Below are 15,207 nucleotides of genomic sequence, written 5' to 3'. Positions count from 1 at the left end.
TTTTTTTCGCACGATATAGTTACAGATGAAGAAATTTCTTATTTTTGTCTTTACTTGTACTTCGAAACCTTCCCAAACATCATCATTCTACATCAATCGGAAGTACAGTATATGTTTTAATGAGTGAGATTTCGAGTATCAAAATTTGTGACGTAATTGACAGTACCTTTTGATTTCATTGATTTAGAAGGTTAACTTTTCTTATGGCACCAAAGGACCATAGACCTCAGTATGTGACAAATTTCAGTTTGATACGTCAACCCGTTCCTGCGAAAAGATGTCTTACGAGACGGACGGATAAATGAAAAAAAAATCACGTGGTTAGAAATTCACAATTTTCGTATTTTTTCCTTTGGTTGTACTATGAAACCTTGCGTCTTGCCAAATTTCATTATTCTTGGTCAACGAGAAGTACCCTATAGATATCAGTGGGTAAGTTTTCGAGTGTCAAAATATGTGACATAAAATGCTGTTTCATTTGATTGCTTTGACATAGAAGCTTCAATTTGTTACACTGCCGAGAAACTGTAGACCTTCGTATGTGACATAAATTTCAGTTTGATACGTCTGTCCGTTCCTGACAATAAGGATATTCAACAGACAGACAAACAGACGGACAACAAAGTAATCCTATAAGGGTTCCGTTTTTACCGATTGAGGTACATAACCCTAAAAAGCGATCACTGGCTATAATAAAAATTGAAAATTTTGGGTAGCTCACGCTCTTTGACATTCTTAAGATAGCAGATACAAAATAGGGCGGACGAAAGGTTACTCACAACTTGTACAGACATGTACCAGACTATAGTTAGAAGAATCGAGGACGTGATGGGAAGCAGTAGCTAAGAAAGGGAGTGAGACGGTTCTGAAGCGTAACCCCAACATAATTCAGACTATACGTTAAGCTCACAGTAAATAAAACCAAGGGAAATTTGAAAGGGGGATTAAATTTCACGTAGGAAAGATAAAAAATTTTGCAGTTTCATTATGACACTGTAATTCTGTTGCATTGCAAGGAACGTGCGAGAGAAGTTAAACAGAATAGATGGTATCCTGAATTGAGGTAATAAGATGAACATCAACAAAAGGATAACAATGGTAACGGAATGTAGTTAAATTAAATCAGGCGATGCTGTGGGGATTAGATTACGAAATGAGATATCAGAAGTAGTAGACCGGTTTGCTTTTTGAGCAATTTTTAGGTGGCCATGGCCGAATGGAGAGGATAGAAAATGTAGACTGGAGACAGTAAGAAAAGCGTTTCAGAGAAAGAAACATTTACTAACATCGAACATAAATTGAAGTGTTAGGAACTCGTGAGGATATTTGTCTCGAGTGTAGTCAAGTACGGAAGTGAAATGTAAGTTCAGACACGAAGAGAATGGGAGCTTTTGAAATGGGATACAGAAGATTATATAGGCAGATCGAATATCTAATGAGGACATACTCAATAGAATTGGGGAGGAAAGAAATTTGTGACACAACTTGCGATCGGTTGGTAAGACACGTCCCGAGGCAACAAGGAATCATCAGTATGATAATGTAAGAACTGTGACGTGTAAAAGTTCTAGGGGTAGACTGGGCTAGGAATACATTAAGCAGTTTCAAATGAATGTAGGATGCACTACTTCTGCAAAGATTAAAAGACTTGTGCAGGATAAAATAGAGTGGAGACATGCATCACCCCAGTCCTCTGAAGGCGCAACAACAACACCTTCTGCAAAGATTAAAAGACTTGTACAGGATAAAATAGCGTGGAGACATGTATCACTCCAGTCCTCTGAAAGCGCAACAACAACACCTTCTGCAAAGATTAAAAGACTTGTACAGGATAAAATAGCGCGGAGACATGCATCAGCCCAGTCCTCTGAAGGCGCAACAACAACACCTTCTGCAAAGATTAAAAGACTTGTACAGGATAAAATAGCGTGGAGACATGCATCACCCCAGTCCTCTGAAGGCGCAACAACACCACCTTCTGCAAAGATTAAAAGACTTGTACAGGATAAAATAGCGCGGAGACACGCATCAGCCCAGTCCTCTGAAGGCGCAACAACAACACCTTCTGCAAAGATTAAAAGACTTGTACAGGATAAAATAGCGTGGAGACATGCATCACCCCAGTCCTCTCAAGGCGCAACAACAACACCTTCTGCAAAGATTAAAAGACTTGTACAGGATAAAATAGCGTGGAGACATGCATCACCCCAGTCCTCTGAAGGCGCAACAACAACACCTTCTGCAAAGATTAAAAGACGTGTACAGGATAAAATAGCGTGGAGACATGCATCACCCCAGTCCTCTGAAGGCGCAACAACAACACCTTCTGCAAAGATTAAAAGACTTGTACAGGATAAAATAGCGTGGAGACATGCATCACCCCAGTCCTCTGAAAGCGCAACAACACCACCTTCTGCAAAGATTAAAAGACTTGTACAGGATAAAATAGCGTGGAGACATGCATCACCCCAGTCCTCTGAAGGCGCAACAACAACACCTTCTGCAAAGATTAAAAGACTTGTACAGGATAAAATAGCGTGGAGACATGCATCACCCCAGTCCTCTGAAAGCGCAACAACACCACCTTCTGCAAAGATTAAAAGACTTGTACAGGATAAAATAGCGTGGAGACATGCATCACCCCAGTCCTCTGAAGGCGCAACAACAACACCTTCTGCAAAGATTAAAAGACTTGTACAGGATAAAATAGCGTGGAGACATGCATCACCCCAGTCCTCTGAAAGCGCAACAACAACACCTTCTGCAAAGATTAAAAGACTTGTACAGGATAAAATAGCGTGGAGACATGCATCACCCCAGTCCTCTGAAGGCGCAACAACAACACCTTCTGCAAAGATTAAAAGACTTGTACAGGATAAAATAGCGTGGAGACATGCATCACCCCAGTCCTCTGAAAGCGCAACAACAACACCTTCTGCAAAGATTAAAAGACTTGTACAGGATAAAATAGCGTGGAGACATGCATCACCCCAGTCCTCTGAAGGCGCAACAACAACACCTTCTGCAAAGACTAAAAGACTTGTACAGGATAAAATAGCGTGGAGACATGCATCACCCCAGTCCTCTGAAGGCGCAACAACAACACCCGTAGGCGGCTACTACATGTATCTGGGCTCTTGTGCAATTGGTTTAATTTAAGAAAGGGGTACTAGTTAACAATTATTTACTGGAGGCAGTCATATGTGGGTGTAGAACTTCAGCACTATAAGAACACAGCTACATTGTTTATAATCTGCTTCACTTCCATGATAAATACATTAAATGGCGTATCATGTGGCAATAATTAGATCTAAGCGCTCTCCGCGTTCTAAATACAGATAACTGAGATAGGAAGATAAGTGATAACCAGCGTTATCACTACCAAATCTTAGCTCCGACTGACTTTGAGGGAGCCTAAATTTCAGTGCATTTTCGTAAGCCTTCGTTATACCCTCGGCTCTTTTCTGATTGGTATAACACCGGAAACGGTTTCATAAAATATTATTTCAATGAAACTGAACACAGTAACAATACAGTAAATATATAAAGAGATTCATTTTTCGGCCCTCGTGGGTGGATGTTGTCTAATGTAGGTAATATATGCTGTTAAATCTTCTCTCTTCTGTGTCCAAACGAGAACCATCTGCCACTGTACAAGACTGAAAGTTTGATTCTTGTAGTAAAATAGTGCTTCGTTCCTGTCTACAGTTCCCTGACAGTGACGCATGTTACCGTTAAGTCTTACACAAACGTGCCATTGACATAAATCCTCCAGAAAACAGGTTTAAACTTCCGAAACGCGAGTGGAAATAAAAGTAAATTGTGATGGCTAACAGTTAACTTGTTCTTGTAGTGATATACTGTCGGTTTCTGTCTCAAGACAGGCGTATGTTCATTAATGAGTAAACACTACTCTTGGCAGATCTGTCACAGTCCGTTATTGTCAGTCGGAACCAATCCGCCATAGTGTTGGAAAAACCAACCGGCTAAAATCAACACCGGTAGTTCAGTTCTGAAGAACCAGTATTTTTCGCTATTTGTTTGGTCTCTTTTATGACAGGTGTTTTTTTTATTTTTACTAATAACGGGATAAAAAACCAAAACATCAGATAGCTGTAGCACCAGTACTATTGTTTTGGTTTTTAATAAACTTTTTTCAAAAGAAACGGGTAACCTTTATTCGTGAAATTTCCATTGCCTTATTACAGAAAATGGGAGGATGACACAGTGGTCGGATGGTCCCGATGGGCCACTTGTGGCCTGAAGTCGGAGTGCTTTATTATAGAAAATGGGAAAAGCGATCAGTGCTTTTTTAACACAATGCTGAAAGAAACGAGCAACAAACACATGGCAAAATGGTCCAGCATTGCTGAGACAATACTGAACCTGTTGTCATGTGGATGTGGCTTGTAGGATGGTACGCGTGTGCATTCAGCGTGCGGACTTGCCCCATTTGGTCTACATGGTAGTTTCACGCTGTCATTGTCGGACATTGTATTACAGTATGGCACCATCCCTAGTCTGGACGTTTTTACGAAGAGCGGTACTAATAAAGTAATATGCTCCATTTCCTTTAAAAAATTAAGAATAGCAAACTTGCGACGTCATACAACGAGAAAACTAAACAATACACTCATAGTTTTCAGTAAAGATAGAAAGCAGATAATCTACTGCCTGTGTGTACGTAATATTGCGTAATATGCCCCTTATCTGCTTGTACCCAGCGGACAAATTAACACGAGAAATAGAGTTCTTCAACTTCAGTTTTCACCCTTTAACACTGTTCCTAATGCCCAAATGGTTATATGGCCCTCGATTACGACACGATTTTTGAAAATTAGAATCAATATAAGACTAGTGGTGATTGTTTTGTAGCATTCAACCACTTATTACTTTTCGCGGAAAGCAGCGAGGAGTTTTCCTTTATTTACCTATTTAATTCAGTAATTGCATTCTGCGTGTCTTGAAACTGAGGGATCCAGAAGTTTTTTAATCTTTGTTCGATTTCTACGTTTATTATAGTAAATAATACGAACAAATAACCTAAAATCGGTTATTTTAGAAACCTATTATTTTGAGCGTTGTGGAAAAACCGATACAATCGAATACTGGTTGTCTCAGCGAAAACCGTCGTCCCTAGCGCGCAACGTCTAGTTTAGGACGCGGTAGCGGGCTGTGTCCTGGTGGTGTGGAGCGGCGGCCACGGCAGCAGAAGCGGCGCGTGGGCGTGCACCGCCGTGCCGTGCCGTCTGACGTCACGCGGCTAGTTAGCGCCGTGGCGCGGCTCGCTTTGTTCTGCGCGCCGAGCTCCACCCGTGGCCGGCCATCCGAGCCGGCGCCACGTACTCTGGAGCCTGACGTTGAAGCATAGTCCAGATACGAGGCCGGGCTTCCTGGGCAGGGTGGGGGCCGAGCTTCGCGAAATAATAAAGTCTAATCACGAGATAGCTGCTGTGTGGCCTTGCTAAAATGCGCACCTGCCGTACAGATAGCAGTCCCGAGCGTGACACAGGCATCAGCTTTGTCTCGTACTTGAAGGCGTAATTAACCTTGTCCTCTAGCTTAATCACTGTGATTACGGTCAAGCTACTAATAAGGACGTAACTAGACAGGCAAATGAAGCAATGACCCGGGACTCCCGAGGGCCTCTAGCACCCAAAACAAAGAATTGAAAATTGAGGATAAGTTAAGATTTCTCATCTGTGACCTGCAGGAAGTGGAGGGAGTCCCGGTTTATGAACTTGCTCCGGAGCCCCATGACTACTTCAAGGACGGGTGGAAAAATTATAGTGCTATGCAAATAAGAGTCCTAGACATAATCTAAGAAACAGATACAATAGATCGAACCTTTAATTACATGTATTGTGTTGGTGCGTTAAGTTCGTAGCATTTTTCCGCAAGTTTAATAAACACAACAGATACATATAACAGAGACTTTAGTCATCAATAATATACTCTGCTTCACTATTTACGTCTGCCAACGCTACGGTAACGTTTCGGTTCCACAAATGAAAAAATCACGTGGGTTTGAGGCAAAGAACTCCTCGAGCCATATTCGGAGCGCATTTTCATTGATGATGGCTCTCAGCACTATGGCACTTAACTTCTGAGGTCATCAGTCCCCTAGAACTTAGAACTACTTAAACCTAACTAACCTAAGGACATCACACACATCCATGCCCGAGGCAGGATTCGAACCTGCGACCGCAGCGGTCGCGCGGTTCCAGACTGTAGCGCCTAGAACTGCTCGGCCACCCCGGCCGGCGCATCTTCATTCGTAAAGGAAGTTCGCTGAAGGTTGTTCGACAGAGAGCGGAAAAGGTGAAAATCTGATGGCGTAACATCAGTTGAATAAAATTTGTGTGGAATGACTGCCCAACCCAACTCTGTAGTGTTTTTTGTCCGTCTATCAGAATACGACCAGGCCTTATCGTGAGGTAGCATCACTTCACGCAGTCCTCCTCGTCGTTGTTCTTCGACTGCGTCTGCAACACGTCTCAGTTTTTGACAGTAAATGTCAGCAGTGATGGTTGTACTTCGGGGAAGCAGTTCCTAGTACACCATACCGTCGCCGTTCCACCAGCTGCTTAACATTGTCTTTCATGGACGCGCTTGAGTTTGTTGCTAGAAAATCCTGTCCAGAGAAAGCATCCTTACTGTTTACAGTATATATAAATGTTCGCGGACGATGCTATTCTCTGTAGTAAGGCTACAGCAGCAGAAAGCTGTACCGAAATGCAGGGACGCCTTCTGAGAATCGACGTTTGCTACAAGGACTGGAAGTTGAGCCTCAAAGCAGTTAAATGTACTTTGTAGCGTATTAATAGGCGAAATGATTCGTTACTTTTCGATTATCCTACTGGAGATAAGTATCTGTAAACAGAAACAACCATAAAATACCTAGCAGTAATCGTCCGGACTGACCTAAATTGGAATGACCGCCATAACTGTAGGAGAAACAGAAACTATACTAAGATTCATTAGAAGAAAATGTAATTCATTCAGCTTGCGAGCTATTCTTTTGTCTGATTTTTGAGTACTTCTTATCGGTGTGGACCACTCTCCAGGTTCAGTTAACAGCAGATAAAGCGAGAGGGAGAGGAGATCCGAAGTGTGGTGCATGTTTTCGCGGGTCAGTCAAAAAGTAATGCCTCCATTTTTCTTTAATTTGTCAGTAATTTCAAAAGCATCAACGAAGGTTGAATACTACGACACTGAATATAAATTCATGACTTTTCAGTATAATCTCCATCTATTTCTACAGTTTAGTCCATCTTTTGACAATTGCATGTATTCCAGTGTGGTGAAATGCACAGCCGTGCTTCCGAAGCCATTCACGTACAGAAGTTTTCACGGCCTTCTCATCTTCAAAGCGAATCTCTCGGTGAGCTTCTTTTAACGGCCCGAACAGATGGAAGAATGATGGTGACAGGTCACGATTGTATGGAGGATTAGGCAAATCATGCCATCCAATTTTAACAGACTCTTCATTGGTGTGTTAGCTGGTGTGTGGTTTTGCATTTTCGTGCAAAAGAGCAACATCCAGCATGACTTTTGTTGGACGAACTCACTGAAGACGTGCTTTAAGCTGTTTGAGTGTTCTGACGAATCGGACGAAACTTATTACTGTGCATAGCCGCTCCAAAAAAGTCAACCATAATCATACCCTCGTTCCAGAATACTGTAGCCATAACTTTCCCTTCCAATCGAAGAATTTTTAACTTTATCTTCTTCGATGAGTTTAGGAGACGCCATTCTATTGACTGACTCTTTCATTATGGTTCAGAAAAATGAGCCCATGTTTCGTCTCTGGTCACAATATTTTTGTAAACTGCTGTCCCTCCGAACGAAGCTCTGCAAGAGTTTGGCGGCAATTTTTTTGCCTCATTAGTCGGTCACAGTTTTTCGTACCCAACGCTTGAGTATCCCAGTTATTGAATAAAGGTCATCACACTGCCTTTACCGAGGGAAGTAATGCGACTCAAATCACTGGGAGTCAACCGCCGCTCACCACCAATGATGTCACCGGCTCGCTGAATGTTGTGTCGCGTGACTGCCGTCACCGGTCTGCCGCTCCGCATTTCGTCACCCAAAGGTGTTTGCCTTTCAGCTTCGTTAGAGCGACGAAACTATCGTCTAACTGTGCTGACATCTACTGTTACTTCACTGCACACATTTTTCAGTCGTTTATGAATGCGATTGGGCGTTTCACCTTCTGCGTTCAAGAATTCTGTCGCAGAACGCTGTCTAGTACGAACATCGATGTCGGCCATTTTTCAAGCGACATCAGTACCCGCATCCGCTAACGCAGGAAGTTACTATTGCAGTGGACTGGAGAAGCAGCTATACGGAATAACGCCAAATTCAAATTTTTACTTAACAGACTTTTTTTAGGGAGAAAAAAAAGGAGGCATTATTTTTTGACTGACTCTCGTACTACGCGTGAGAGTGTAACTGAGGGCACAACAAACTGCAGTGGTACTCGCTATAGGAAAGCGTTATGCCCCACGGAGAGGCTTTTGTAGACCCTCGCTGGCTGTTCCAGGGGGACGGAAGTCAGCTGTGAGGAATTAATCCACCAAAAAAGTTCAATTTAGATACACGTTATCATTCGAGAAGATGAAGCCTGGACCAGCTGAAAAACGCAAGTATTTACAGTACCCCTTCCCTGTACACACGAGAGTTAACAGTATTTTTAGGACCACCGACGGTGATGCACGAATATGTGACGAGATCTAGTCGGCAAATGGAAGCTCGATTCATATACGCACATTCCTCCGTTCAGGCATGGCCCAGTCTTGGTGTTGCTGGCTCTGCAATAAATGGAACCGTCTCTGCACTACTTTCGGCGGGGCACACGCTATCGGACATATCACACACAGACCACCTGTAACGGCCTCGGTTGCATGGTTTGTTGGTAATCCTCCAATTGTGAGTCAGTTGTAAGCTCCGGAGGCGACAATTTTACAGTCACTGTTGGAATTTATCTTGCGCTTAGCGGAACATATCGTGTTGGATGGGGGGTCTTGGTCGTCGCTGTAATCCCTTCATGTAAACATTTCTCGTATCCGGAGATCGTGTCCGAAATCTTCGACTTTCTGTGGCAAAGCAAACGCTAGTTAGATTGCGATTAACTTCTGACCCGCTTCAAGGCGACCAACTATTCTACTCTGGAAAACAGGATTTAAACGGCGTCCTTGTGGCTCTGAGGTTTAATCTTCGCCAAGAGCACTCTTTTCTCATGGAAAGAGCAAATACGAACGACACATCATGAGCCCAGTGCACTGTTTTCATTATCTCGGAGCCACACGCCTATTCGGAACACGGAGAACTCCTTTTTTTAAATTCATATATCTCAGTTTCCACCTGTCACGGTGACTGCTCGCCTTTTTCGTTTCCACACTCCTCTGTTTCTGACTATGCTTAATTGAGAGACTAACGTAATATTGACGGTAACATAGAATCCTGTCTCTTCCAAACAGCCTTCTGATTTTCACTGTCGCAGTTGCGGGCGTGGACAACGTGCAGTTAGTCAACATGTGCCATAAATTAATTACAAATTATGTATCAAAACAATACACGTCAATCAGCATTAAGGGAAAGTTTCTCAGTGACTGATAGTCTTCAAAATATCAACCCAATAATAAAGAAATATAACGAATAAAGCAGGACACTATACAAATACAGCTTTTACCAATCATACAAAAGCTTTCGTCTCTTATGAAATGATGTTCGAAACTTGAAATCAACAAGATTTACCTATGAGCAGCATAAAATACATCTATAAAAAACACTTAAAATTAAACTAAAAAAATTAGATGAAATATTAGAAGAACAGTCTAGTTAAGAGACTCAATGCCACCTGTATTTGTAACACCTTGAGAACATACCTTTAGAAAACTAGACTGGGAGGACAACGGACGCAATTGTAAGAACGAAATAAAGACATATGGGATTTGCAGACGACATAAAGCTGTACAATATATCTCCCATGATAGAACAAATCAGTAAAGTGACTTATCAAGCTAGAATATCTACTAACCTATCATCAACAAAGCTAATGTGTAACAGCCTGGAACATAAACCGATACAGGAGAAGTAAGACCCAATTAGAACACACACAACAGTATATGTACCTTGAACACGTCCTATCATTCAGTATCAGTCAGTAACTGAAAGCTGATACCTGCGTTAAAAACAGATGGGGAAAACACTAGAACTTGAAACATTTTTTGTGTCAAACATATTTGTGCGTATAAAAAGAAATATCTTTATTTGGTGAGCCAACCCGAATATAGCCACAAGAGACTCACACATAAATAAAAAAATAAAATCAGAATGATACAGATGATTTTGTAACGTAGTACCCACATCAAGTTTCGCATCACCTCGGTTCCGAGAGTTCCGGAACCTGTACAGAAAACTGGAATAAAGATCAACATAAACATCATTTCTACCCTTTATTGCTAATGAAAACCATACATTGTATGTTGTACCACCATACAGCAAGACCTTCAGAGGTGGTGGTCCAGATTGCTGTACACACCGGGACCTCTAATACCCAATAGCACGTCCTCTTGCATTGACGCATGCCTGTATTCATCGTGGCATACAATTCACAAGCTCATCAAGGTACTGTTGGTCCAGATTGTCCCACTCCTCAACGGCGATTCGGCGTAGATCCTTCAGAGTGGTTGGTGGGTCCACAAAAAGCCCTTTTCAGTCTATCCCAGGCATGTTCGATAGGGATCATGTCTGGAGAACATGCTGGCCACTCTAGTCGAGCGATGTCGTTATCCTAAAGGAAGTCATTCACAAGATGTGCACGATGGGGGCGCGAATTGTCGCCGATAAAGGCGAATGCCTCACGCGATTGTGCTGCCGATATGGTTGCACTATCGGTCGGAGGATGGCATTCACATATCGTACAGCCGTTGCGGTGTCTTCCATGACCTCTAGCGGCGTACGTCGACCCCACATAATGCCACCCCAAAACAGCAGGGAACCTCCACCTTGCTGCATTCGCTGGACAGTGTGTCTAAGGCGTTAAGTCTGACCGGGTTGCCTCCAAACACATCTTCGACGATTGTCTGGTTGAAGGCATATGCGACACGCATCGCTGAAGAGAAGGTGATGTGAGTCCTGAGCGGTTTATTAGGCATGTTGTTGGGCCCATCTGTACCGCGCTGCATGGTGTCGTGGTTGCAAAGATGGACCTCGTCATGGACGCCGGGAGTGGTTGCGCATCGTGCAGCCTATTGCGCACAGTTTGAGTCGTAAGACGACGTCCTGTGGTTGCTTGAAAAACATACATGTAATTCAACACGGTGGCGTTGCTGTCACGGTTCCTCCGAGCCATAATCCGTAGGTAGCGGTCATCCACTGCAGTAATAGCCCTTGGGCGGCCTGATGGAGGCATGTCATCGACAGTTCTTGTCTCTCTGTATCTCCTCGATGTCCGAGAAACATCGCTTCTTGAGAGCCCTTCCTAGCACAAACTAACAATGCGGACACGATCGAACCGCGGTATTGACCGTCTAGGCATGGTTGAACTACAGACAACACGAGCCGTGTACCTTCTTCCTGGTGGAATGAATGGAACTGATCGGCTGTCGGACCCCCTAAGTCTAATACCGCTGGTTGTTTACATCTTTGGGAGGATTTAGTGGCACCTCTGAACAGTCAAAGAGACCGTTTGTGATACAATATCCACACTCAACGTCTATCTTCAGGAGTTCTGTGAACCGGGGTGATGCAATTTTTTTTATGTGTGTATAATGAATATAACACGGAAATACATGGCCAGAAACGAAGACTTAAGAACCACGATAAAAGTGAACAATTCACCAAAGTTGAAGCCTAAAGTGGCAATGTGCAGCATATACCATAAGAGTTGTAGAGTTTACTACATCAGATATTTGCATGAAGTATTCCTGTGAGGATACCAGTTTCGCCTTATGTGTTATTTTCAGTAGCCAGTGTAATAAATATTGAAATAAGGCTATATCAAAATATGTCGAGAACACCATTAAGCTACGTTCGTACCAGCTGACTATTAGTTGTAAGCTGTCATATATGGTGATATCCAGCAAAGCAGTCTTCGAGGAAATTGGAGTTCCCTGCCGTGTTAAACTAAACATTCAAAATATCCGTGGAAGAGTGGCTGCTCAGAGTAGCAAACTACATCCTCACTTATTTGCTGAATGTATTTCAGTCTCTGTCTTGTAGACTTTTCTTGGCCAGTGCTGGTTCATGCGATTCAATAAATCCTGTAATTCTTCACTTTCACTGAGAACAGCAGTGGTCATCAGCGAATCATATCATTGATATCATCTCACCCTGAATTTTAATCCCACACATGAATCTTTATTTCTGTCATTGCATCTTAGACGTATACATTGAACAATAAGGGCGATATATCACATCAGAACTCTTCGTGCTTGGTCTCCCATTCTTATTGTACCTCTGGATTCTTGTTCATATTTTATATTAATCTTCTTTCCCTACAACTTACCACTATTTTCTCAGAATTTCGAATATTACATTGTCGAACGCTTTTTTCATGTCGACAAATCCTATAACGTGTCTTGATTTTTCTTCAGTCTTGCTTCCACTATCAACCGCAAGGTGAGAGCTGCCTCTCTGGCGCCTTTACCTTTCCTAAACCCATCGTCATCTATCAGATCGTCAATTTTCTTTTCCATAGGCAGAAATGACCATCAAGGTCAAATAAATTAGGGCTTGTATGAGAGATCTAGGTGTTCATTTTTCCCATGTGCTATTCGGGAGTAGAACAATACAGAAACACTCTGAAAATGGTACTATGAATCCTCTGCCAAACGCAAGTGTTCACTACACTCTAACTGCGCAGATGTAGGATGTCTCCGTCATCCGCTGCCTGTCTGACGAATAGTAAAGATAGCCTTTTATGGGACCAACGACTGTGCTTTGTCATCCAGAAATAGTAAAAGTCAAGATATAAAATCAGATCGTCATCTGGCCGGTAAGGAAAAATTGCTGTGGATGCTGATCGGACTTCCACTTTGTCACGGTGACGAGAAATGGCATTAAGCTAGAGGACCAGCAGGCACCATTGAGAGAGCGTGTTGCACCAGGGAAGTGGACTCCCGTGACGTGTGGTGTTTTGTGCCCGCAGACCCTGCCGGTGCCGCAGCCCATCCAGCGGAAGAAGAGCCTGCCCGACGTGCAGGGGCTGCCGCGCGCCACCGAGCCCATGTCCCGCGAGGAGGTGTCCGTGCTCAGCTCCGCCCGCCGCGAGGAGATGCGCCGCATGCAGGAGGAGCAGGAGCGCCTGCGCGCCAATCCGCTGCTCTACCTCGTCTCTCCCCACGTCAAGGTACGCCCTCTCCACATCTGAGCTCTACCTCGTCTCTCCCCACGTCAGGCTACACCTCCCCACATCTCTGCTCTACCTTGTCTCTCCCCACATCAAGGTACTTCCTTCTCACCTCTCTGCTCCACCTTACCTTATCACTCTCCACCTCAACGTCACCCTCCCCACTTCTCTGCTCCACCTTATGTCATCACTGCCCACCTCAAGCTACATCATCACTTCTCAGCTCATCCTCGTGTTTCCTTGCATCAAGGTATTTGCTCCTCATGTCTCTTCCCAACCTCATCTCTCGCAGCATCAAGGCGTGCACTCCTCATTTCACTCTTCATCTAAGTCTCTCTCAGTCTCAAGGTACAAGTCATTTCCCAACCACATGTCTTCCCATGTAAAGGTATGCCATCATTATTTCAGTTCCCAGTTATGTCTCTCTCTGTGCCAAGACACGCTCTCCTCATCTTATTTACCAAGCAAGGTTCTCCCCACATCAAGGTATGCTCTTTTCATCTGCTCATCCTTGTTTCTCTCAATGTCAAGGTACGTGCTTCTCTTTCATTTCCCAACCTCGTCTCTCTTAACCTCAACATACTGTCTCCTCATTTCATTTTCCAACCATGTCCCTCCTCATGTTACAGAGTTCTCCTTTCGTCTCACATGCCAAGCATATCTCTCCTCATGTCAGAGCGTTCTCCTTCTGCACACTTCCCAGCCACACCTCTCTCAACATTAAGATATGCTCTCAACATCAAAGTATTCCCTCCACATCCTAATTCTCAACCACATCTCCACCTATGCAAAGCACGCTCTCTTCATCTCACTGCCCAACTACATATCTGTCCTAGTCAAGATGTGGTTCCCTTATCTCACTGCTCAACCTCATCTCTCCCCAAGTTTTGCTATGCCTTCATTATCCCATTGATGTAACTCGTTGCTCTGTATGTCAAATTTCTTTCTCCCAACTCTGATGATTTGCATCACATTTCCAGACATCGAGGTAATTTCCTGACGGTACTGCTCCATTTCATCCCTCCACAAGTCAAAGTGTACACATTCCTGACCATAGTGTTCTTTTTCTTGCCCTACTTCAAATTATGCTTTTCCCACTTATTTTCCCCATTCTCCATGTGTCAACATATGCCCATTGATTTACTAAGTCAGAGAACACAATAAGGAAAACTCGATTGTTGAGGATGTGGTACTACACAGCTTACCACATTGCAAGAAGAGTGTCAGTGCACTCACTATAATTATCTTCAAATTGCAACTACATAGGAAAGACGCGACGATGGCTTGTGTAGTTGCTGAGGATAATTATACTGAATCCCTGTACAGATACTCATCTCCTAACAATTCTGAACCTCACTTTCACTTCCGCTCGATTTTCTAAATTCTTCTTATGTACTAAAACTTCGCTACAAACAAGTAATTCAATAAGTAACTGTAATTACGTGGTGGACCTCTTCAGTTCACCTATATTGTAATGACATAACATCGAGCACTGCGCTCAAAGTCGCTTCAACTTCCATAAAGCTAATGTACGAATATTGGTGGTCAAGAGGGACTAGTGTGTATCAGTAGCTAGATACATTTTTTTCTTCTTCCATCAGATCCTTCACTTTGGAACAGTAAACTTTCTGGTCTTGAGACCACGTTTCGAGTCTAAGTCATTCATCTGATCACAACCGTTGAGTCTCCAACGCAGTTAGTCACCACAGCCTAGCAGGAATACATTTTAATACACAGGCGGTTTATATTATTGCTCGTTCATCAACCCTAAGACTGATTCAATACAGTTCTCCATTTGTGTCGCCTGGCAACTATCTTGTTCTTCGTTTCAGCACAACATCTGCATCTTA

The 15,207-nt window shown here is 43.2% G+C and overlaps 1 protein-coding gene across 1 annotated transcript in view; it reads left to right on the top strand.

Annotated features, from left to right (window-relative positions):
* Window positions 1-15,207, top strand: part of LOC124798152 (junctophilin-1) — an 889,016-nt gene that overhangs the window by 864,944 nt on the left and 8,865 nt on the right. Inside the window, exon 10 of the mRNA XM_047261432.1 lies at window positions 13,157-13,357. Coding sequence (XP_047117388.1) covers window positions 13,157-13,357 — 201 coding nt within the window. The remainder of the gene's footprint in view (window positions 1-13,156; window positions 13,358-15,207) is intronic.

The sequence above is a fragment of the Schistocerca piceifrons genome, chromosome 5, assembly GCF_021461385.2.
Source record: "Schistocerca piceifrons isolate TAMUIC-IGC-003096 chromosome 5, iqSchPice1.1, whole genome shotgun sequence".
Taxonomy (NCBI): Eukaryota; Metazoa; Arthropoda; class Insecta; order Orthoptera; family Acrididae; genus Schistocerca; species Schistocerca piceifrons.
This window is presented reverse-complemented; position numbering and strand designations above follow the sequence as displayed.